Source organism: Tenrec ecaudatus, chromosome 5, assembly GCF_050624435.1.
Source record: "Tenrec ecaudatus isolate mTenEca1 chromosome 5, mTenEca1.hap1, whole genome shotgun sequence".
Taxonomy (NCBI): domain Eukaryota; kingdom Metazoa; phylum Chordata; class Mammalia; order Afrosoricida; family Tenrecidae; genus Tenrec; species Tenrec ecaudatus.
Window position 1 is genome coordinate 177,774,284 of NC_134534.1, and position 26,153 is coordinate 177,800,436.

The following is a 26,153-nucleotide window of genomic DNA, read 5'->3' on the forward strand; positions in this document are numbered from 1 at the left end:
AGGGAACAATGATTTAGATTTAAATGAGAACAGATTTATCATCAGAAACCACAGGTTCTGTAAGGTAATGGAGCAACATTCTTTTGAATGCTGAAATAAAATAATTGCTAACTCAAAATTCTATATCCAGTAAAACTATCCTGAATAAACCAAGGTAAAATGACGATAACCTCATATGACAGAAAAATCATACAGTTCATGGTCAGCAAATCCACCACGAAAGAATTGCTGAAGGACGATCTTCAGAAAGAAAAGGAATCCCAACTACTGCGTGGACACCTGCCCTCCCCCAGAAGAGTTTATTTCAAAGGACAGTTCTGAACATGTAGTACCAGGAGAGGACACATCTGACTGGAGCACACGGGAGCAGATGAAGGGGGAGGAGAAAGTGGGGCACATCCTGGCCCACCAGGCCTTGTGGACAATGTTCCCAATTAGAACAGCCAGTCCACAGAGAGGACCACATGGCCAGTCCCACTATGAGACATGACATCCCTCACTGACCCATAGCCCTTCAGGGGACAACACTGGAGACAGTGTGGGAGTTGTCCCTGATCTGATCCAGCCACACCGAGGCAAAACACTAAGGGGGTGCAACAGAACAGCAAGGGAACGGAGTGGCGAGGACCCCAGGGAATGCTGAAGATGGACTTTGGGGTCAGGGCGTGGTGCCCCAACAGACTGGACTGGAAAACACTCCTAAAGGCCAACAAACAGTCCTTGAACTAACTACAAGCTTTTCTTTCTTATTTGTTTTGTTGTATATTGTTGCTTGGTTTTGCTCTGTCTTTTTGTGTGCATGCTTTATCTCCGCAGGTCTGTCTAAATAAGATAGGCTGGATGAACAATCTGGAGGAGAAAACAACGGTACCAGCAGTTCTGGGGGGGGCATAGGAGAGAGGGAGGTGGGGGGGCAGGTAGTAGTGTTAACAAACCCAGGGACAAGGGAACAACAAGTGATCCAAATCAGTGGTGAGGAGGGTATAGGAGGCTTGGTAGGGCGTGATCAAGGGTAATGTAACTGAAGGAATTACTGAAAACCAAATGAAGACCAAGCATGATAGTGGGACAAGAAGAAAGTCAAAGGAAAGAGAGGAAAGAGCTAGGAGGCAAAGGGCATTTATAGAAGTCTAAATAAGGGCATGTACTATGCAAATATATTTATATATGAGGCTGGGGAAATAGATCTATGTGCATATATTTATAGGTTTAGTATTAAGGCAGCAGAAGGACATTGGGTCTCCACTCAAGTACTCCCTCAATGCAGTAATACTTTCTTCTACTAAATTGACATTCTATGATGCTCACCTTCCTGTCTTTTTTTTTCTTAGAACGAGAGTGCGACTGAGTGAGTGAGTGTGAGAGTGAGAAAGTGAGTGAGAGAGTGTGAGTGAGTGAGAGAATGAGAGAGTTAGAGTAACTGAGTGAGAGAGTGAGTGTGAGTGTGAGTGTGTTAGAGTAACTGAGTGTGTGAGAGTGAGAGAGTGAGTGAGAGAATGAGAGTAAGTGAGTAAAGTGAGTGAGAGAGTGAGAGTCATGCTCACCTTCCTAACACAACCACTGAAGACAAAGCAGGTGAAATGCAAAAATGCAAATGTGGTGAAAAAAGCTGATGGTCCCCAGCTATCAAAAGAGATAGCATCTGGGGTGTAAAGGCTTGAAGGTAAACAAACAACCATCTAGCTCAGAATCAACAAAGCCCACATCGAAGAAGCACACTAGCCTGTGTGCTCAGAAGGTGCTGAAAGGATCATTTCTCAGGCATCATCAGAACGAAAAATCTTATCATAGTGAATGAGGGGGGCAGTGCGGAGTGGAGACCCAAAGCCCATCTGTGGGCAATTGGGCATCCCCTTACAGAAGGGTCTCGGGAGGAGAGGAGCCAGTCAGGGTACAATGTAGCACCGATGAAACACACAACTTTCCTCTAGTTCCTAAATGCTTCCCCCTCCCCCACTATTATGATCCCAATTCTACCTTACTAATATGGCTAGACCAGAGTACATACACTGGTACAGATAGGAACACAGGGAATCCAGGGCGGATGATCCCTTCAGGATCAGTGGTGTGAGTAGTGATACTGGGAGGGCAGAGGGAGGGTGGGTTGGAAAGGGGGGACCGATTACAAGGATCTACATGAGACCTCCTCCCTGGGGGATGGACAACAGGAAATTGGGTGAAGGGACGTGTCGGACAGGGCAAGATGTGACAAAATAATAACATAAATGATCAAGGGCTCATGAGGGCGGGGGAGCAGGGAGGGAGAGGAAAATATGAGGAGTTAATGCCAGGGGCTTAGGTGGAGAGCAAATGTTTTGAGAATGATGAGGGTAATGAATGTACAAATGTGCTTTACACAATTGATATATGTATGGATTATGATAAGAGTTGTATGAGCCCCTAATAAAATGACTAAAAAAATTAACTCAGATACTGTTGGCAGCTAGTCAGAAATTGTTCTCGTGCTTTATTATCTAGTTCCTTGGCTTGATCCAAACTGAGAAGCACAAGCCAGTGACCTAATAAAAATAATCTACCCCCCCCACCCCCCCAAAAGAGGAAAGGAACTGCTATCAGAGAGAAACTTGTGTGGCTGGAAGGGTAACTGTCCCTGTCTGTAAAGTGGTAAGGATTATACACTCCCCTTGGGGGCCATGGAACACCGACTCTAGGAGACTGAAGAGCACTGGTGATATACACGGATATCTCTAGAGAAATCACTGAAAAATCTACATAAAGAGATACAGTAAAAAACCTATATTAAAATGAAAAACTAAGAATATCCAAGTGATCTAACAGAATATAGGAAAATAGAAATAGAAAACGGAAACAGAAAATAAAGATTTGGAGCCTCATAAACCCTTTGTGCAGTTCTGCTTTGTCACACAGGGCAGCTAGTTGTAGAACTGACTTGGTGCCAAAGGGTTTTCTTTTAGTTTTATCTTATTAATTCAAAGAACAAGGAGACAGAAAGTCAGGCAGGATACAGAAGAACTAAGTACCACTAACAACTGCATCAAACTAACACTTGTAGAACATTCCATCTAAGAGAAGCAGTGTACACAGGTTTCTTTTTCAACTGCGCACAGAACATTCATCAAGATAGACTGATATCCAGGACCATAAACCAAAATTTAAAAAAAATTAAAAGTTGAAATAATATAAAGTATGTACTATAAACCATAGTAAATCTAAATTGAAAATCAATAATAGAAAATCTCCATTTAGAGATTTAACATCTTTCTAAATCAATGGGTCAGAGGAAAATGAAAAAAAAAAATCAAAAACCAAAAAAGGTAACATATCAAAATCCATGACATGCAGCTAAACCTATTCTTACAAGAAAATTTATAGCATCAACTGCTTATGTTTCTGAAAAAAGGGTATCAAAAATTCTAAACTATCATTTTTAAAAAATAGAAAAACAAGAGCAAAACAAACTCAGAGTGAGCAGAAAGACAGTACACAGCAAAAATCAATAAAATTAAAAACAGAAAAGGAAAATCAATGAAACCACAAGGTGGTCCTTTAAAGAGATCAATAAAATGGACAAACTTATAGTAAAAAAAGGAATAAACAAAATATTAATATTAAGGAAATTATTCACATAAAGAATGAAAACAGTTATTACAGAGCCAGTATATATTAAAAAGATGATAAAAGAATACTACAAATATGAAAACAAATGACATGGATCAATTCCTCAAAGTCCACAAATTACTAAAACTCATCCTTGATTGAGTGGATAATTTGAATATCCCTATAATGGTTAAAAAAATAAGTTCTTAGTTTAAAAACCTTAAAAAACTAAGTACAGGCCTAGAAGGTTTTGCTCATGAATTTTAACCAAAGGAAAAAATACATCAAATTTAAATCCTTTCAAGAAAATAAGGAAGGAATAATTTCTAGTTTTAAGGGATTGGTGTCAGGATAATACCCAAACTAGAAAGCAACAGTACAAGGAAAAAGGAAAAAAAAGAGAAAAACTCTATAGACCAACATCCTTTCTGAATATTCACACAACACTCTTTAAATATTAGCAAATGAAATTCAGAAATATACAACAGGAAAATAACCAAGTGGGCCTTATCCAGGGGATTGAAGGCTGTTTAATTAAAAAACCCATCAATGAATTCCACTATAACAGGCCCCCCTAAAAGCAAAACCACATGGTCATATCAATTAACTCAGAAAGAGCATTCGACAATTTCAATGTTAAAATTAAAATCTTAAACTCAAAAAAGAATAAAAAGACAGCTAAAGGCTGTAGTAAAACATGTCACAAATATAAAGAACATTCAAAACTTTATAATAAAACAATCTAATTAGAAAATGCACCAGAGACAGGAAACAGATCTCATAAAGGAGAGCCAGACTGCAAATAAGCACATGAAAAGAGACCCGACTTTGTTACCCATCAGAAAAATGCAAACAGAAGCCATGATCTCACCACATACCTCTTAGCAGGGCTGGAGTAAGCATTCAAATGCTGGTACGGCTGTGGGAAAGTGAATTTCTCAGACGTGACTATGGGACTACAAAAAGTAGAACTACTCTGAGAAACAGATGGACAGTTTTTGATAATGTTAAATATACCATATGGTTCAACGATTCAACAAGAGAAATGAAGACAGGTTCAGAAAAAGCATGAACACTAATGTTTGTAGCAGCTTTATTCAAACTCTGCATAAACTGGAAACAACCTAACTGTCCTACAAAGGGTGAATGGCTAAATGAACTGTGGGATGTCCATACAATGGAATACTATTCATCAGTGAAAAGGCAAACTACTATCACAGGCAATAACTTGGATGAAACTCAGAAGCACTGTACTGAATGACAGAAGCCAGGTATACAATGTTTCATATTTATGACACTCTAGAAAAGACAAAAAGATAATGACAGCGAACAGATCAAAGTTGCCAGGAACTGGAAACAGGGAATCTAGGACAGATGATCCCTTCAGGACCAGTGGTGAGAGTGGTGATACCGGGAGGGTGGGGTAGAGAGGATTACAGGGATCTACATATAACCTCCTCCCTGAGAGACAGACAACAGAAAACTGGGTGAAGGGAGACGTCAGCCAGTGTAAGATATGACAAAATAATAATTTACAAATTATCAAGGGTTCATGAGGGAGGGGGCGGGGGGAGACAGGGGGTAACAATGAGGAGTTGATGTCAGGGGCTTATGTGGAGAGCAAATGTTTTGAGAATGATGAGGTAATGAATGTTCAAATGTGCTTTATACAATTAATGTATGTATGTATGTATGGTGATAAAAGTTGTATGAGCCGCCCCCCCCAAAATGATTTTAAAAAGGAAGAAAAAAATTTCCAATCAAAACAGTGGCTTCCAAGGTGATCTTCTATAGGTCAGTTAAATTCAAGTCTGACAGGTCAGCTCAGAAGGTTTAGCAATTGGACTTTTTTAGAAATTCCAGAAGGGTAATTGTTATAGATTTTCTCAAAGGACACAGAATGATCACAGTGTTTATTAGTAAGAAGTTTTAAGAAAACTGAAGTTGCATTTGTGAGAAATTTCCCCCATCACAACAATGCGCCTGCCCATTCTTCAGAGGGAGCAAGGGCTGTGCGCCAAGAATTCTGTTGGGAAACCGCACGCCAACCCTTTAGCTTGGATCTTGCCACTCGAGACTGCCTTTTGTTCCCCCAAACTCAAATAACATGGGAAAGGAACATAGTTTGAGTCCTTTGAGGATCCCCAAACTGCCATTATGATGCGATGTAAATCAAGGAATGGAGAATTATCGGGGGGCGGGAGATAGAAACACAACCTTCAGAAGTTTACAGAGCTAGAGGTAGGATATGTCAAGAAACACTAGCTTCATATCTTGCTATTTTTGTTGAATAGTGTTCCATGATTTATAGCCATACTTTTTTGACTCAACTTATATATTAACAAAAACATGTTTTACTTATTGCATATTTTTAAAAGAGTCTGAGATAGTGTTAGTAAAAGAAGAAATTCATTCCATGATAACCTACTTATCATTTTTTTCTTACTAAAGATGTTCTGAAAGAGCTTATTCTTAAAAATTGTGATTTACATTTTTAATGCAATAGAGATAACACATAAATAAAGTTACCCAACTAAATCACATGCACTTTTAGCCATTTATATTATCTATATTATTGTTCCTTTTGTCTCTGAGCTACGGAAGGGGAAAAAATAAAAATACACTTGCCTAAAAACCTAAGTATAAATAGCCAACTTACATACATAGGGCTTGATAAGGAGTTCCCCTCTTCTTATTTAAGCCAAGCATCAAAATCTCTCTTCACATTTCCAGTGCCTTCTGGCCTGAGAGGCCATCCTCCAGCAATATCGCTGACAATATTCTCTTCTATTCATTGATCTGTGTTCACATTGCAGCCATGCTATGTACAAGGTTTCAGAGGGTACTTCCTCCAAAAGGGGCAGCTGATTCCTTCTTCAGTCTGTTCTTAGTCTAGAAGCTCCACTGAAAACTCTTCACTTTGGGTGACCCTGCTGACATTTGAAATACCAGTGACATAGCTTCTAGGATCACAGCCACACACAGCCATTATGGTACCACAAACTAACAGACAATTGTGGTCAAGGTGCTATAGCAGAAGCCCATTTACTTTTTAGGATAACCACTCAATTTGAGTTTCTTGGTATTTTCTAGTGATTAAATTCCAGTTCTCAGGTGAAATTGTGCCTTTGTCAGTATAGCAACCACTGGTGGGTATGCCTTTTTATTGATGCTAACCTTGATCACTTGGTTCACCTGCTATCTTCCAGGTCTCTTCACACTGTTGTTGTTAGGTGCCATGGAGTTGGCTCTCACCCACAGTAACTATGCACAGCAGAATGAAACACTGCCCAATCCTATGCCATCCTCACAATCGTTCTTTTGTTTAAGTTCATGGTTGCAGTCCCTGCATCAATCCATCTTGTTGAAGGCCTCCCTCTTTTTCACTGTCCCTCTATTTTATCAACTATGATGTTCTTCTTCAGGGGCTGGTCTATCCTGAAAACATGTCCAATGTATTTAAGATAAGATATCCCCATCCTATGCCTCCAAGGAGTATTCTGGCCATACTTCTTCCAAGACACATTTGTTTGTCCTTTTGGTAGACAATGGTCCTTTCAGTATTCTTCACCAGCACCACAATTCAAATGCATTGATTCTTCAGTCTTCCTTATTCAGTGTCCAACATCCACATACATATGATGCAATGGAAAATACCATGGCTTGGGTCAAGCACACCCTAGTCCTCAAAGAAACATCCTTGCTCTTCAACAGCATAAGGAGGTCTTTTGCAACAGATTTACCCAATTCAACACAGTTTGATCTCTTGACTACTGCTTATCTGAGCACTAATTTTGAATCCAAGCAAGATAAAATCTTTGACAACTGTTCACATTAGCTACAATTTTTCTCTTTGTAATTCATAATCATCATATGGGGAAATAGTTTGAGGATCTAAAATGATCTGTTTCTTATATTGTCCAATTATTTTAATAATAGTACTTAAAAAACCCATTTTTATTGGGAGTTAATACAGTTATCATATCATTCCATAGTTCAATCATATTGTGGTAGTTATATAACTGTTTGTTAATTTGAAGATTAAGAGTGTAGGGGTGGGGTCTAGCATGTCAATCAGATCATAGCCAATGAGGCCTCTGTGTGGGCATGGCCTTCTCCTGAGAATTCTGGGAAGTCCTGTAGTTCTTCCTTGGAGACACTCTACTGACAAGGCACAAGGCTGACTCCCTGTGAGACATTCCTGAGGAGAAGCCACATGGACCTACCCAGATGTAGCTAGAACCGTAGACCTGGAGAAGCCACGGAGAGACCCCTGCCAGCACTGAGATGCTTACAATGCCACTGGATCCAAAGACTTTCTACTCACTGGCCTGTGATCATCCTGCATTCGGTGTCATTGCATGTGTTTCATCAGTCAGAAGAGGGCCTTATAGATTGGTATCAGACATATGGGCTAATCTCGGACTTTATGGGCTTGGACGTTTTCATAATATACAATTACCCTTTATATAAAATTCTCTCTTCCACACATATGCATGTCTATGAATTTGTTTTTCTAGTGTACCCAGACTAACACACACATCGAGCAGTCTGGTACAAGTGCTCCCACAGTCAGTTTCCAAACATTCTTTTCCTTCCTGGACTCTGACACCAGCTCCCTTTCACTCCACCCCACCCCCCATTATAGCCCTCCCCCCAGAAACTCTTCTTCTACTTGCTGTCCCTATAGGTTCACCAATCCCGGTTTCATATACAAAGTCAAGAGGATGACCCCAATGCCAGGGCACATCTGAGATAAACCCCAATATGTACAAATGAAAAACAAACAAAGAATAGAGAAAATGTTGAGAACCAAGATCAGAGCTAACGTGCATCAGAGTGGGCATCAACTGACCAGGCTTTCCCCGTTCAAATAAGGTTTATCCATTTGAGCTGCGATAGACATCTCTCCAAGGTACCCTACTTAGTAACCACTGTACTCCCACCCCTCTATTACGGACAGAGGGAAATCACCGGGGCTTGTTTCCTATGTAGATCCCACAAATGTAGCTTGGGCTCCCATTGTCATCCATAGCCTTTTGCAAACTGGATTCTCACAATCTAACCTCTGCTACTATTCCCTACTTCTAGTCATCTACAATTAGTCATCTACAATCCTTTGATGACTAATGATGGGTGCTTCCTGCATCTGGTCTTAGTTGACATCTCTCTTAGATGGCTACTTGTTTAAGACCCCAGGCACTATTTTACCTGATCGCCAGGCACCATCTTCAAGACATTTTGTTACAGCACCCATATTTCCTGTATTCCCTTCCTGAGGGTCACAGTACTATTTCTTGACTGCGATAAACCTTGGTGTTTGATGTTTGTTTCCTATTTCCTTAGTTACTTTAAACTTTATCACTAGAATTCTATTATAAGAGTTTTTCCTTCTCCATCATGTTTTTATTTAGACCAATATTTTATTCTATTATTAGAATAAACAATCCAATTAACTATTGGATTATTAATTAAAATCCAATACTACAGTTATTAATTTTGTCACTAAAATTATTCAAGATTTTTCCATGGGAACTTCTTTCAGGCTGACTTCTGAGTCTACCTTGTATTTTCCCTGCTCCAGCTGTGGAATCAGCCATTTCACCAGTAAGCCTGTTGTTGGTGTTATCAACTCAATTCTGACCCAACAATGCTATGTACGAGAGAATGAAACACTGCTCCGTCTGGCACCACCCTCATCACTGCTGCTGTGTTTGATCCCATTGTTGCAGCAACTGTGTCAATCACCTCACCGACGGCCTTCCCCCTTTTGTGCTGCCCTTGTCCTACCAAGCATCATAGCCTTTTCTCCAGTGACTCGTCCCTACTAAGAACAGGGTCCAATGTATGTGAGATAGTCTTACCATCCTCATTTCTAAGGAGTAAAGTGGCTGTACTTCTCCCAAGACAATTATGTTTGTTCTTCTAGAGACCCATGGTATCTTTAATAATTTTTTCCAACACCATAATTCAAAGCCATTAATTCTTCTTTGTTTCCCAGCTTTTGCTCTCATGAACTCGCTGAAAATACCAAGGCATGGCTGAGTTCAATCAAAAGGCTCCCCACCTTTTTTGAAAGACTTTAAAGAGATCATTTGCAGAATATTTGCTCACTGCAATATATCACTTGATTTTTGATTGGTGCTTCCATGAATATTGATTGTGGATGTTACTTATTGGTCCAGTTGTAATTGTTTTGCTTTCGTAACCTTGAGGTCTAATCCATACTGAAGGCTGAAGTCTTTGCTCTTCGCTGCTTCAGGTCCTCTTGACTTTCCCATCACAGGTGGTTAAATAATCTTCCTCCAGCACGGGAGCCGCGTCTTCTTTCCTAGAGTTCTTTTTCTCAGATTATTTACTCAGCATGCAGACTAAGTGTGGTGAAAGGATACCAACCGATGTACACCTTTCTCAACTTTGAAACATGCGTGTCTCGTTTTGTTAGAATGACTGCTTCCTGGCCTGTTTACAGGTTCTGCAAGAGCACAATTAGGTGTTCCAAAATTCCCATTCATCAATGTGATGCACAATTTGTTAAGATCCACACAGACAAATGCTTAAAACGATTAGTGTTCTCTAGTCCAAATCAAAGTGGATTTCTTATAAGCAAAGCTAAAAGGAACCTCTGGAGGTCACCTGACCTAGTTTTAAATTTATTTAATAGATGCAAAAGTGGAACTTGAAACACAGTGAATGGTATAGTTAGAACTGGAAATCACGTGCTGAGCATTTTCTTCATCAAACTCCACCTCTAGTTGAAAAGGTTTTAGAGAGTACATTGAAAAGAATCTTGAGCAATGAGTATCACTTGATTTACACCTAAGGCATATAGTTATTGATGCATTTTCCTCATTGATTACTTACAAGAAGGGGTTTAAAAATGCTTGTGGGAAATTTCTGTGATCTTTTAATTAAAAATTTCTATGAACGTTTTGAGACAGTAGCTTATTAAAATTGTGATCAAGAAAGCCTTATTACTGTGGACTATCAAAGTTTTAACTACTTCTTATAGAGGAATTTTCACTGTCTTGGCATATTTTGTAAACTTGCGTGTATTTTTATAAATTAAAATTTTAATTGTATATAAAATGTTTTAAAAGTTCATGCAAAGAATATATCAGTAACTATTGCTTGGGATAATTTTTTTAACTGCATCAGTTTCAAGATATTAACAAACTGTTAACATGCTATGTAAAATAATAGAACTAATTACATTATTTGTTATTTATGTATTTCGCATGTCTATGTGTCTGTATATAGATTTAGGCTCAATGTATGAGGGGAGCCTATAAAACAGGTGTCTGAAAAGTAAGGATGCACATCGTGACCAAGGTTTTACTGGCATAGCAGGAGAGTTTCTGGCTTTACCACAAGAAAGTCTATCTACATAAGATAGGCACGAGAAGCCAGCCCAAGGAGAAAGCAATGGGACTGACGGTTTGGTGGTGGTGGCGTCTTGGGGGAAGAGGAGCTGCAGGGCAGAATGCAGCAAACAAAAAAGGTCATGGAGAGGGGAATAGCTAGGGAACGAAAATCGACAGTGAGTGCGGAGTAGAAATCCTGGTCGTGGTGGAGCAGCCAGCCGTAATCTAGCTAGAGGAATTACTGAGAGGCAAACAAGAGGTGAGCATGATAGTGGGAGAGAAGGAAAGCAAATGGAAATTGATGAAAGAACCAGGAACTATTTATAGAGGTATAAACAGAGGTATGCATATGCAAATATATTAATTCCTAACAATAGGGGTATTTATGTACATATATTTATGGCTTTACATTGAGCCAGTGGATGGACTCTGGGCCTGTACTCAAGTATTCCCTCAACACAAGAACATTTTGCTATAATAATGGGCACTGGTGATGCCTACTGCCTCGAAACAATTGCTGAAAACAAACTGGGTGCATAAACAAATATGGTAAAAAAAGCAGATGGTGCCTGGCTATTAAAAGATATAGTGTTTGGGGGTCTTAAAAGCCCCCCAAGCCAAAGAGTGGTCATCTAGCAGGGAATCAACAAAGGCTGCATGGAAGAAGCACATCAGCCTGTGTGATCATGAGGTGTCGACAGGAACAGACATTCCAAAAATAAACAACCTCATCAAGGTGATGGAGACCCAGACCCCATCCATGGATAACTGGACGTCCCTGCACAGAGGGGCTACACGGAGGAGGAAATGCATCCAGGGGGAGGCTTAGCACTGACATCCCTCTAGTTCTTTAATCCTTCGTTCTCTCTCCCCGCCCTCCCCCCCCCAGTATTATGATCTCAGTTCAAGCTCGCAATTCCCACTAGACTGGTGTACAGACAGTGGCAGAGAAGAGAGGTTTCAATATAAGGAGTTGTGGAAAGACAGCCCCCGTCAGACACAGCAATGTGAGCAACAATTCCAGGAGGATAGCGGAAGGGATCGAGTGGGTAGTGTAAGAGATGTATAAATAATAACAAAAAACGTAATATATTAAGGGTTTGCAGGTGTGGCAGGGTGGGGAGGGAGGGGAAAAAGAGGAGCTGCTATCAAAGGGCTCAAGAAGAAAGATAAAGTTAAGAAGTTGTTGATGCCAATAACTGCATGTCTGCTTGAGACGATGGATGTGTGGCTTGTTACAATACGTCCAAGAGCCCCATAAAATGATTTATTCAACTAAAAAAGAGAAAGTATTATAAAATGCTATGATAAAGGGGTTTCTAACTCCCTCCCGAAAACCGGAGTAGCAGCAACTCCAGCTTCCCTGCACATTATTAGTTTCTTCTCTCAATAGTAGAAAATCATACGCATTCATGCGGACAACTGAAATTGTAAGTCATATTATCAAGACACTTACAGCAGTTTTTTTCCTTTTACATTGTGTAGTAGTTTTTTTTATAAAGATGACCAAAAAAGTAAGCAAAATAGAATGGCATGAAGTATGAGCGCATCAAGAACAGAACCTGAAGGTGACTGTGAATACGGTGGAGTTCTACCCAGTAAATCAAGTGCCTCTTCCGAGCACTCTGTCCCTCTGGTTGCTCAAGTTTATAACTTAAGATTGAGTTGGTCTCATAGACTTATTTTTAAAATTCAGCCATGAGGATCATCTTGAGAAGGGTACCATGAACCAATTCAAACACAGAAGTTATTTGTTCGGATTTGAAGTCCCATTACATAAATGTGTAACGAAGGGCCACTGTGAGATGCAGAAAGCTAGTTGGTTTTTATAGGTGCATTCCAGATAGCCCGACTATACCTAAAGTTAACGAATGGGGGCTGGCCAAACTGCAAGGCTCATCTGGGAGCCTGAAGCTGACTAAACCTTATAAGGCATGATGTAATTTATCAGGGTTGCCTAGTGAGGCAGATCAAAGCCCTGTGCCCCAAGGCTCAGATGGAGCTTCCTGATTGATAAGAGCCCTCAGGTTCAAACACCACTAAGTTTCATGCTGGGAACACTTCTGGGCCTTTTCCTATGGATCTCTTTGTAGCCTTCTTTCATTATATATTAAAACTGTTATCACGGGTGGTGATGAGAGAGAGAGAGAGAGAGAGAGAGAGAGAGAGAGAGAGAGAGAGAGAGAGAGAGAGAGAGAGAGAGAGAGAGAGAGAGAGAGAGAGAGAGAGAGAGAGAGAGAGAGAGAGAGAGAGAGAGAGAGAGAGAGAGAGAGAGAGAGAGAGAGAGAGAACGAGAACACATGTGAGGTTGGTCAGCAAATTATACTATCTAAAACCTAAAGAAGGAAGACTCTCAACTAGATGATTGACACCGTGGCTGCAACAACACAGGGCTTGGCGTCTAAGACATAACAAGTGTGAGGATGGTGTGGGACTGAGTGATGTCTTGTGCTGTCCACGAGTCTCTATGAGTTGGAACTCACTTGGTGGCACCAGATAACAAGAAAATAGTGAAGACTGGCTGATCTGAGATGGGGGAGTCATCTGGATCCCCTAACTTGTAGCTGGTACCCCGATTAGGGTACAGGCAAACTACAAATTTTGGACCAACTTATCTGGAGTCCCTAGATGACATAAATGGTTAAGTACTTAACTACTAACCAAAAGAGTGTTGGTTTGAATCTACCCAGAGACTCCTCAGTAGAAAAGCTTGCCCATCTGCTTCGGAAAGGTCACAGCCTTGGAAGCCTACGGGGGAAAGTTCTACGCTGCAAATGCTCCTCTACTCTGGTAGAGGAAGGTAGCTGTTGTCTCTTTATTATGGGTAAGAATTGATCATGTGGCAACTGATTCATTTGTTTTTCAGTCTCAAGTGAAAGGAGTCATGTGAACTCCTTCCTAAGCTTGTGGCTGGTACCTGCCTAGCTAGCCTAGGATAACTAGTTAGAAAGAAGGTCTTCCTGGACAACGGGGGTCTGAACAGAAGAGGGAAGGAAGCTACGATTTCCATAGGACACAGCTGGCAAGTGGAGTGAAATCTGTTCTCTCCTACACAACTTGACACCAGAAGTGGCTGATCGGAGTTTCTTTGGGCTGGTTTGTACAGTCATTTAATAATAACTGACTAAATAAACCACTGAGTTACTAGCCTTGGTGTTTGTAGATTAAAGATGAGTAGATTTGTAGACTGGAGATTAGATCTAAAGATTCTAAATAAGGATTGGACTACCAGCTAACTGAAAGGTCAGTGGTTCAAACCCACGAACCGCGCCATGGGAGAAAGTTGAAGCTCATTGGTCCCATGAAGATTTCAAGCTTTGGAAACTACATAGGTTCAATGTAAGTTGGAAATGACTATATGACAGAACGCTTTTGGGGTTCCTAAGTATGTACGTAGTAGGAAGTCTTGGCTGTCTCGCTTGCACCAATGTGCCGTGTTACAAACTTGTGCATGTTTTCACAAAGAAAATTTGATTTCTATAAAGAAAAGTAATTTTTTACCTAGTGGAACACCAGATGATCTTATTTATGGTTTTCAATGGGAGCTACTTGTTTTAAACTGGTCAGCATTGTTATTTAACAGAACCCAGTTTTGTGTTTATTGGTTTGTTCTGGTTGTTTTAAATGTGGGGTGACACATAAATCTTTAGGTCTTTTAAAATTAGGTATGTAAGCCTAAAATAAACACTTTATGTAGGTTTGGGAATGTACTTTATTCTCAAAAGCAATATGCTTTCAAATGAAATTGTTTCTTTCCTTTATAGGAGTTGGAAATAACTTAAGATCCTAAGCATGTTCTCTATAAAAATTATAATGAAGAATATGTTAAACAATAATGATTCACATGAAAATAGTTACACTAATATAGGATTTAGTGTACAATTATAAATATCCTGTGATTTGGATATCTAATTAACAATAAGATTTGGTCAAATGTAACTTTTAGGATAGTGTGTATATGTTACAATATATTGCTTTTCAATCACTACACGTTTTCATAATTTTTATCTACCTATATTAAAATTTTTTGCTTCCAACATTAAACAATTTAGAAAACTAAGAGATGGAGAAGCTGTTGTGCGCATGTGCTCAGACCCATTTTTCATCCTTTTCTCATGGTCTTCCTGATGTAATGAGAGTCCCTTTTTAAAAAAGATAATGTCCGTTAGCCATGTATAAAGAGTAAGCCTCCTATTGGTAAATTCACTGGGCTTTCCTTCTGAGAATGCTTTCATTTTCCCTTCATGCTTGAAGGACGTGTTATCCCATCTCCTTCTGGCCTCCCTAGTTTCATGCAAGAAATCCACTGCTACTCAAACTGTTTTTCTTCTGTACATATCATTCCTCTTATGTTACCTCTAAGACTGTCTTGAGTTTTAAGAAAATTGGTAATGTCATTTATGTACATTTTTTGGATTTATCTTGTTTGAGATTCACTCAGATTTTTTAATTTGTAGGTTAGTGTCTTTTGCCCAGTTTTGGAATTGGCCACTATTTCTTGGACTCCATCTTCAGTCCCACGCTCTGTCTCCTCTTCTTTGAGACTCCAGTGACGTAAGTATTAGAGCTGGTCCTGAAGTGCGTGACTTTTCAATCTGTTTTCCTTGTGTTGTTCACATTTGGAACTTCCTATTGTTGTGTCTTCAAGAGTATCAATTCTCTCTTCCCTTCTCCCTTTGGCTATTAGTCCAGCTACTGAGCTTTCTATTTGAATATTTATGTTTTTTTCAGCTGTAACACTTCCACTCGATGCTTCTATTTCCTATTTCTTTGCTGAGACTTTGCATTTTTTTAAAGTTTCAATTATGTTTCTGATTGTTAGTTTTATTATGGCTGCTTTAACATCCATGTCATTTCAATGCTGCTATCTGTTAACTGTCTTTTTCCATTCAAATAACATTAGAAGACAGTAGGTTTTATCAAAACCTTCTGTTTTAAGATATCTCACCTCACACATTCTGGTAGAAGAAGGTAAGGTAGGTGTTGCCTCTCTATAAGAAGTGGGAGTCACCCTGGGGTGAGGACCAGGTAGTCTGGTAGGGGCCAGACCAAATCCAGGGATACATATGGTAGCAAACTAAAAAACGGAGGGTGAAAAAATTAAAAGAGAAATGGGCAGTGGGGGAAAAGGCCACTAACCCACCCAAGGGGAGGGTATTGTTTATATCTCCACAGGCAAAGAGGGACCAGACTTCAAGCCAGTGCTCCAAGATGGGAATGCAACATGCCGGTATGGAGTAGGAAACCAGTGGAGAGGTCTGAGGAGCCGGCTACAATACCAAGTACATGGACACCTGCCCCTCCCCTAGAATAATTTATTTCAGAGGACAGCACTGAAGCTGCAGCTCTGGGAAAGGGACATGTCTGAGGTGAGCACACGGGGGTAAAGAAGGGGGAGGGAAGAGAGAGTGGAGCACATCCTGGCTCACCAAGTCTTGACGACGATATTCCCATTCAGAGCAGCCAATCCACAGAGAAGACCATATGGCCAGCCCCACTATAAGACACGACATCCCTCTCTGACCCATAGCCTTACAGGGGACAACACTGGAGACATAGTGTGGGAATTGCACCCAATGTGAACCCACCACACAAAGGCAAAACACTAAGGGCGTGCAACAGAACAGAGCAACGATGTCCCCAGGGAATACCAAAAAAATAAGACTTTGGGGCCAGGACTTAAAACCTCTCCAGACTTGACTGGAAAACATTCTTAAAGGTCAACAAACAGGCCTTGAACTAACTACAAGCTTTTCTTTTTTGGTTTTTGTGTTGCGTGTTTTTTTGTTGTTTTGTTTTCTTTTGTTGCTTGGTTTTGCTCTGTCTTTTTGTGTGCATGTTATTATCTCTGCAGGTCTGTCTAAACAAGATAGGCTGGATGAACAATCTGGAGGGGGAAAGAATGGGATCGGCAGTTCCGGGGAGACATGAGAGAGGGGGAGGTGGGGGAAAGGAAGTGGTGTTAACAAACCCAGGCACAAGGGAACAACAAGTGATCCAAATTGGTGGTGAGGATGGTGTAGGAGGCCTGATAGGGCGTGACCAAGGGTAATGTAAACGAGAGAAATTATAACCCAAATGAAGGCTAAGCATGATAGTGGGAAAAGAGGAAAGTAAAAGGAGATAGAGGAAAGAGCTAGGAGGCAAAGGGAATTTATAAAAGTCTAAATAAAGGCATGTACATATGTGAATATATTAATATGAGGATGGGGAAATAGATCTATGTGCATATATTTATAAGTTTAGTATTAAGGTAGCAGATGGGCATTGGGCCCCCACTCAAGTACTCCCTCAAAGCAAGAATACTTTCTTCTATTAAATTGGCATTCCATGAGGCTCACCTTCCCGACAAAACCGCTGAAGACAAAGCAAGTGCACACGCAAAGGTGGTGAAGAAAGCTGATGGTGCCCGGCTATCAAAATACATAGCATCTAGGGTCCTGAAGACTTGAAGGTAAAAAAGCGGCCATCTAGTTCAGAAGCAACAAAGCCCACATGGAAGAAGCACACCAGCCTGTGCGATCACGGGGTGCTGAAGGGATCAGTTATTAGGCATCAAAGAACAAAAAAATCATATCATTGTGAATGAGGGAGAGTGCGGAGTGGGGACCTAAAGTCCATCTGTAGGCAAGTGGACATCCCCTTACGGAAGGGGTACGGGGAGGAGACATGCCAGTCACGGTACAGTGTAGCAATGACGAAACATACAACTTTCCTCTAGTTCCTAAATGCTTCCATCCCCGCTCCACTATCATGATCCCAATTCTGCCTTACAAATCTGGCTAGACCAGAGGATGCACACTGGTACAGATAGGAACTGGAAACACAGGGAATCCAGGAAGGATGGTCCCTTAAGGACCAGTGGTGAGAGTTGCAATACTGGAAGGGTGGAGGGAGGGTTGGGTAGAGAGGGAGAACCGATTACAAGGATCTACATATAACCTCCTCCCTGGGGATGGACAATAGAAAAGTGGGTGAAGGGAGACATTGGACAGAGCAAGACAAAACAATAATTTATAAATTATCAAGGATTCATGATGGGAGAGGGGGAGCAGAGAGGGAAGGGGGAATGAGTTGCTGATACGAGGGGCTAAGGTGGAGAGCAAATATTTTGAGAATGATGAGGGCAAAGAATGTACAAATGTGCTTTACACAATTGATGTATGTATGGATTGTGATAAGAGTTGTATGAGCCCCTAATAAAATGATTTTTAAAACACCAATAGCAAATTAGTTATGAAGTAGCAATAATTTATAAATTATCAAGGGTTCATAGGGGGGGCAGGGGAGGGGGTAAAAATAAGAAGCTGATGCCAGGGGCTTACGTGGAAAGCAAATGTTTTCAGAATGATGAGGGTAACGAATGTACAAATGTGCTTTATACAATTGTATGTATGGATTATGATAAAAGTTGCATGAGCCCCCAATAAAATGATTTTTTTAAAAAAGTGGGAGTCACTTACCATTCCCCACCACTCTCATCCTACCCACAGAGCTAAAGGAGGTCAGATACACAGTGCCCAGCCATTTCCTCAGCTTTGCATTACTTGGAGTGTTTAGAATCAGAATGTGAATGACAGGTACATTCCATCTGTAGAATAAGACTTCTCCTTGCCCCTAAGATGTTTTGCATTAACTAAGCAAATAAATAAGCCTATACAATTTTAAGAATAGTCTCCAAAGCAACATTTCATAGAAAATAATCAACCATTTGAAAGAAAGAAAAGGAAAACTGCAATGTGTCAGTTTTTGAACTAATTTGGGAAGAAAATAATCTTTTAAGAGTTAAAGTGAACATATAGTGTCCTTAAAGAGAGACACTCTGTAAACTGAGGTCCCACATAAAAGACAAACAATACAAGGATATTACTAGTCAAATAGAAAGCTGGGGTTGTGAGCTGTCATTGCATGTTTGGCTAAGTATTATCATGTGGTGCATGCACAGATCATATGTGACATAAATGTATTTCTGTCAACATATGAAAAACTGTGCTTATGAGACAGAGTCTACACAGTGGCAAATATATGATTGGAAGGTTTCAGTGACAAAAAAGTGAATGTTTTAGAACTAAAGTAACTGTTTCAAAGTATTCACCCAATCTATCTTTTCGGTTAATTTCCATTTGAGAAAATCCAAACAACAGACTAGTACAATAAAAGTACAACTTACCATCATCTTCCCAGCAGCGCTTAGCATTTCCTTCTCTCTGACTACTCCCTGGTAATACTGTCTGGTCTGTTGGCAGGTCATCGTCTGGCACACCACCTTCACAATCGGCCGCATCTGTAACACTTTCTTCTTCCACGATATGGAGTTTATCTTCATCATCTGAATCTGAATTTGTTTCTACCACAGTATTATAATTTGTAACTGTAATACAAACAAGAAAGGAATAATTAAAACCAAGTAATGTCAAAAGTCAGTTTTCTACCTCAGGTTAACACAAACTAAATTAAAAGGCACTTTAAAAACAGATTATAATGCAGTAAATCTTTAGTCTAGACCAGTGGTTCTCAACCTTCCTAATGCAGCGACCCTTTAATACAGTTCCTCATGTTATGGTGACCCCCAACCATAAAATTATTTTCGTTGCTACCTAACTGTACTTTTGCTACTGTTATGAATCGGGCGACCCCTGTGAAAGGGTCATTCAACCCACAGGCTGAGAACCGCTGGTCTAGACCATGATAGGAAAAGAACTAATTTATTTGACAGCATAGTTACTAGACAGTATATGGGGAAAGTGGCAAATAATAATAATTACTAAGCTTGTTGAGCAGGGAGTATATAAACACTAAGCTGGTTAATTGTGACCCATGCTGACTATGTGGTTCAGAATATATTTGCACTCCACAGGCTTATAACGGCGTTGATATTGCCAAAGCAAACACCCAGGTTTTTCTCCTAAGGCATCACTGGGCAGAGTCATGTGCTTAGCGGTTGCACCACCTAGAGACTCTTTACTATGTGTGTAAATGTGTTTTCTAAATATTAGCTCATTAACACAGTATCTACTAAAACTAGGCAACAAAAACCAAACTCACTACTACTCACTCATCTACTACTTAATATGCCCCTTTTACAAATGTGCAGATCAAGGCTGAGAAATAACACATAATCCAAAAAAAGTACATAACTAGGAATTGGTAGGCTAGGTTTTGAAGTTCAGTGGTATGTTTCTAAAGGAGGCCTGGTGTAGTGGTTACAAATTGGGCTGCTAACTGCAAGGTCAGCAGTTTGAAACCACCAGTCATTCCATGGGAGAAAACAGTCTCAGAAATTCAGAGAGAGTTCTACTCTGTTTTATAGGGTCACTGTGAGTTGGTATCAACCTGATGGCAGTGAATTTGGTTTTTTGTTGCCTAGTTTTCTGTATATATTTTTTAAAGATCATTTTGTTGAGGGCTCTTACAGTTCTTATAACAATCCATACATCAATTGTATTGAGCATGTATGTACATATGTTGCCACCATCATTTTCTAAACATTTACTTTCTCTTTGAGGCCCTTGATATGAGCTCCTTTTTTCCCTCCCTCTCCACTCGTGACCCCTTAGATAAATTATTATTATTTTCATATCTTATACCGACCACTGTCTCCTTCACCCACGTCTCAGGGGTGGGGGGTGGGGTGGTATTATACACCAATCACTGCGATTGGCTCTCCCTTCCTCCCCTCCACCCCACACCTTCCCCCGACCCTCCTGGAATCGTTACTCCTATTTCTGCTCTTGAGGGGTTTATCTGACTTGGATTCCGTGTGTTGTGAGCTCTTATCTGTACCAGTGCACATGCTCTGGTCTAGCCAGAACTGAAAGGCAGGACTGGGGTCATGATAGTGGGGGGTGAAGAAGCCTCAAAGAACCAGAGGAATACTGAGTGTTTTATTGGTGCTATACTGCGCCCTGATTGACTCATCCCTTCCTTGTGACCCTTCTGTGAGGGGATGACCCATTGTCTACAGATGGGTTTTGGGTCACTGCTCTGATCCCCCTTGTTTTCAATAATATGGTTTTTGTTTGTTTTGGGTTTTCTGATGTCGACACCTCATGATCCCACAGGCTGGTGTGCTTCTTCCATGTGGACTTGTTGCTTCTCTGCTAGATGACCGCTAGTTTAACTTCAAGCCTTTAAGACCCTAGACACTGTATCTTTTGATAGGCAGGCCCCAATGTCTTTCTTCACCATATTTGCTTATGCACCCATTTTGTTTTTGGCGATCATGTTGGGAGGGTGAGCATCACAGAATGCCAGGTTGTTAGAACAAAGAGTTCATGCATCAAGGGAGGGCTTAACCCAGAGGCCCAAAGTCCGTCTACTTCCTCAATGTATTGCCATCTAAATGTATGTACATAGGCCAATACCTCTATTTTTATGAATTAATACATATACAAATGTACACATCTATGTTTATACCTCTATCCATATATAGCTTTTCTTCCTATTCTTAAACATCTTAAACATCACATTAAACATCCTCTCCAATAATAGCGAGTTTATTTTATATATTAATACGTAAGTAGAATAAGGACTTAATTTTTTAAAGCATTATTATAAGTCAAGCCATTACCTCCTAATAAAATAGCAATGCCACATTAAAATGTCCACAAATAGTTATTTCCAAGTTGTCAATTAAGCTTGGGCATATCATTACTAATCTCTCATGTCACACAGATTTTAGAATCAACTGATTTGCCAAATCACTATAAGGTATTCTGAAAAATAACCACACCATTCTGATTTAAAAGAAAAAAAATTGGCTCTTAGTTTGCCGATAGGTACTTTCACCATCATTTCTAATGCACACCAGTGAAAGTTAACATCTGTAATGCAAATGAATGCAGTTATCCAGGGTGATTTTATCCCTCTCACCACTAGGGAGGAATAGTTGAGAATAGCATTCTCTAGGGCAGTGGTTCTCAACCTTCCTCGTGCCGCGACCCTTTCAGACAGTACCTCATGTGGTGGTGACCCCCCACCAGAAAATTATTTTCGTTGCTACTTCAGAACTGTAATTTTGCTACTGTTATGAATCGGTGACCCTTGTGAAAAGGTCGTAAGACTGCCAAAGGGGCCACAACCCACAGGTTGATAACTGCAATTCTAAAAGATATAAGGAGAATCAATGTTTCTCTTTCAGAGTTCTTGCAAGAATGACTTTAATGGGACACATTATTTAGGACCTCATTGGGTTTGGTTATCGGAATACCCTTTCCCAACTACTTGCAGGGTGATCTTGACTTGGTTATAAAGGAATGAGAGGAAGGGAGGTACGGGGAGCTTTGCTTCCCCTCGATAATTAAATAATCACTTCTAGTTATTCTTTCCATTACTTCCTGGGAGTTTCTCAACGTGTGTTCCTGAAGACAACTATTTAATGATTAAAGACACATACCTCTCATTCCCAAATACACACACACACACATACCCCCCTGAGAACTTGGAAGGAAGAAGTGTATTTTCTTAATGGGTGGAAGTCAAAGGACAAATCAATAACCAAACACCACCTAACCTGCTTTTACAGACATTGAAACCTGTCTAACCAAAAAGTGTACCCGAGTTGCTATTTTGATCACATCAGAAATTCTTCACTATACAAGTCAGAAGAAAATATGGTTTTAAGTCATTAATATTTAGTGTGATATATTTTTCCAGATCTTTCCCCAACAGCAAATTTTCCCCCAATTTTCTTATAAAATATTCTTATTTGAAATAATTCAGACAAAACAAAATACACAACGAAGTGAGTTTTCCATATTTTCTTCCTCTACCCACTCAAAGGTTATTATCAATGAAAGAAAATTTTATTATTTCTATGAAATAGGGAGGCATGATATTAAACAGCTAATATGTCCCATATCCTTCTATGTTTGTACGACAGACTCACCTACACACACAAACACACACATCTTATATTTAACAGAAATCCTATACCACCTATATAAAAATGTGCAGATGTCTAAAAGCAAACATATGGGGTCACATTGTATTTTCTATTCTGCACTGAATACCATGCCTTGCAGACGTTCTGAGTCTGTCGTCTGTGGGGAATCTTTTGCTTCCTTTGATCCACCTGTCCTCATGGTCAGGGACCACCACTCAAGGGAAGACAACTCTCGATACCAGCTCTCACTCTGTTCTAGCTGCAACAGGATCCCTGGGACTGGCCCTCCTGCCTCTGCTCTTCTTCCTTGGGATTGTATTGTGTCTCCCACCTTACTTGCCCGCAGGTGTTTCTGTTCAGGTTCTGTTTCTCGTTGAGGGGTGCTGTGAGGTTGCCTTCCTGTGCTCCTTGTTCAGTAGCTCTACTAGCCTTGTCTCAAAATAGCCACGCAGAGGCTGGGCAGCTGGCAGGGTTCCTGTGTTCTGTGTCACTCTTTGCTGCATTTGTTCAACTGGTCCCATCTAGTTAGTGTTCAAATCAATTCTGTATCCTTCCTTTTAATGTTAAGGGTTCCAAAATGATCATCGGTATCAGTTTCACTTGGTTTTTCAGGCTTTAACTGTCTAGAGCAGTGGTTCTCAACCTGTGGGTTGTGACCCCTCTGGGGGTCTAATGACCCTTTCACAGGGCTTGCCTGATTCATAACAGTAGCAAAATGACAGTGATGAAGTAGCAATGAGAATAATTTTATGGTTGGGGGGTCACTACAACATGAGGAACTGTATTAAAGGGTCATGGCATTAGGAAGGTTGAGAACCACTGGTCTAGAGGAACTGTCTAGTGGTGGTCCCTCCTCCTGATGTGTTCTTATCATCATCGGATATGGTTGAGAACACACTTCTTGATAGCAGTTCCCGTTGGTGTTACTTGCTAACATCTAATGCCAGATGTAATAGTGCCCACCGTACAGGTTCGCTGTGAGGATCAGATGATTGACTTTATCAGCAGTACTTAGACTGGCATCTGGCACACAGGCAGGCCTGTGGACATGATTGCCACTGCTGTTATCTTAACTGAATCTTCACAAGAGTTCCTACGAGGTAGGTCTCATTAGAATTCCCTTTGTCTGACAAGAAAATGGAAAGAGTAAATGAGCATCTTGTCTAAAATCCTGGCCGGTCTGATTCCACAGCCGGTACACTTTATTCTTTATGCATAAAGTCTCTTGACTAAACATCGCTATATTAATGCTCAGTACTCATCAACTTAAATTGTTTTGTCTATTGTATCCTTGCTCCTTGGAGTTCTAACACTTAACATTGTGCCATTAAAGACATCGTGCAATGACTACAGAACTTTAACCACTATCGCAATATAACCACCAGAAAACTACTGGGTGATTTCATCACTATAGTCAATGAATCTCTGAAAGACTTTCATGGAGCATATTATTTTCAGTACTTGGTTGCATCAGTACCATCTTAAATGCACTACTTAAAACCCTGTGTAAACATCTTTTTCTTAATTAATGTAAAATTATAATAAAATAATTTGGCTAATATGGTACAATAAAAAACCATGTAAAGTTCAACCAATTATATTTTACTTTAATGCAACTTCAACTCCAATTGGTAAGATAAGTGTGAGAACATCTAAGTGCTTTGTAATAAAGAATCTCACTAGAACTCATTTTCTGTAACTGAATGGCAGCCTGAGCCCTTAGAGTATCTGGAAAAGCGGGGGAAGGCTAACCTAACACCTTTGACTCAATTTGGATCAGTTAATAACTACAGCAAGTGTTGATTCCAGGCCATCTCTTTAACATTTTCAAAAGCACAGCAGGACTTTGTTTGTACAGGAGGTTTTGCTTACCTTATATAAGTACTATGTGATTAGCTACATTGTTCTACGTACTCCACTCATTTCCACCAAACACTCAACCACATATTACTCTGCATGGTAGAAAGTAAAGATAAATTCTCTTTTAGGAAAAGACACAGCATTAATCTGTAAAAACCAACAGAATACTTCTGACAGACAAGCCAATTTTTATAAGTTTTAAATTCATGAAAATTTAAGTGAATACACTTAAATCATGCTTTCCAGCATATTGAATTGTTGCTATACTAAGTAACAGAATCACATGTTAGCACTATGCTGAGGACACCACAAATTTAGCCATAAATGCTATGTAACAGGGGTCCTCAAACTTTTTAAACAGGGCCAGGTTCACTGTCCCTCAGACCCATTGGAGGGACGGACTATAGTTTTTTAAAAAAAAAACTATAAACAAATTCCTATGCACACTGCATATTTCTTATTTTGAAATAAAAAAACAAATGGTGCAAAATTACCCGGTGGGCCGGATAAATGTCCTCGGTGGGCCGCATGTGGCCCGCGGGCCATAGTTTGAGGTCGCCTGCTATGAAATATGAAGGTCAAGATACAGACACTGAACAAGTATTCCCATTATCCTTTAACATCCTGGGAGAAAAAAAACCCCAAAACAACTTAAAAATGAGTTCATTCTATTTTTATCTGAAAGAGCTCCCCTGGAATACCGCTTTCAACATTAAAAACAAAAAACCCACCGTCACCGAGTCTATTCCAACTCATAGCAGCCCTATACAGAATTGTCCCACAAAGGTTCCAGAGCCATGTGAGCTTGAGCTGAACTTTTGGGGTAACAGCTTTAGCACTCTAGCCACTGTGTCACCAAGGCTCCTAGGTGTCCATATAGCAAAACTGAAACTCAACCTGTGACCAAGAGCTTGTCCTGACTCTTAGTGATCTAGAAGACAGAGTAGGACTTCCTCCATAAGGGTCTCTATAATTGTACATTTCTATGGCGGCCAACAGCCTCATCTGTTTCCAATGGTGAGGCTGATCAGTTCAAATTTTTGACTTTTTGTCTGTCGAGCAGCACAGCACTTAACCCATTGCACCATCAGGGCTTTCACATAAACCCAAACCCCGCCCACTGCCACTGCAACGGCTCCTTCGGGTTCCGAGACTACAACCTCATCTCTCTCCCTCGCCCTGGCTGATGAGGTTGAACTGCTGGCTGACTTTGCCCAATGCTGAGCCCTCTGTTCCACGAGGGGCTTGGAATGTCCGGATATGGCTGATGTTCTCAGATGGCGTAGAATTGGCGCTGGCTCCTAGAAACCGCATGCACACTGAATAAACACACTGTCCATGTGCTGCTCTAGCCGTTTTTGAGTTATCTTCAACAAAATTTTACTCGCATGTGATATATGATATAGCTTGATATTTCCACATTCTAGCGAACTTCCACTAAGTAGCTAAAACATTATTTAAAAATT

At 40.3% G+C, this 26,153-nt stretch overlaps 1 protein-coding gene across 7 annotated transcripts in view; it reads right to left on the reverse strand.

Annotated features, from left to right (window-relative positions):
- Nucleotides 1–26,153, reverse strand: part of ZEB1 (zinc finger E-box binding homeobox 1) — a 207,625-nt gene that overhangs the window by 45,054 nt on the left and 136,418 nt on the right. For all 7 annotated transcript variants that reach the window (XM_075550339.1, XM_075550341.1, XM_075550338.1 and 4 more), the window contains exon 2: nucleotides 19,114–19,314. In XM_075550339.1, the coding sequence (XP_075406454.1) occupies nucleotides 19,114–19,314 (201 nt within the window). The remainder of the gene's footprint in view (nucleotides 1–19,113; nucleotides 19,315–26,153) is intronic.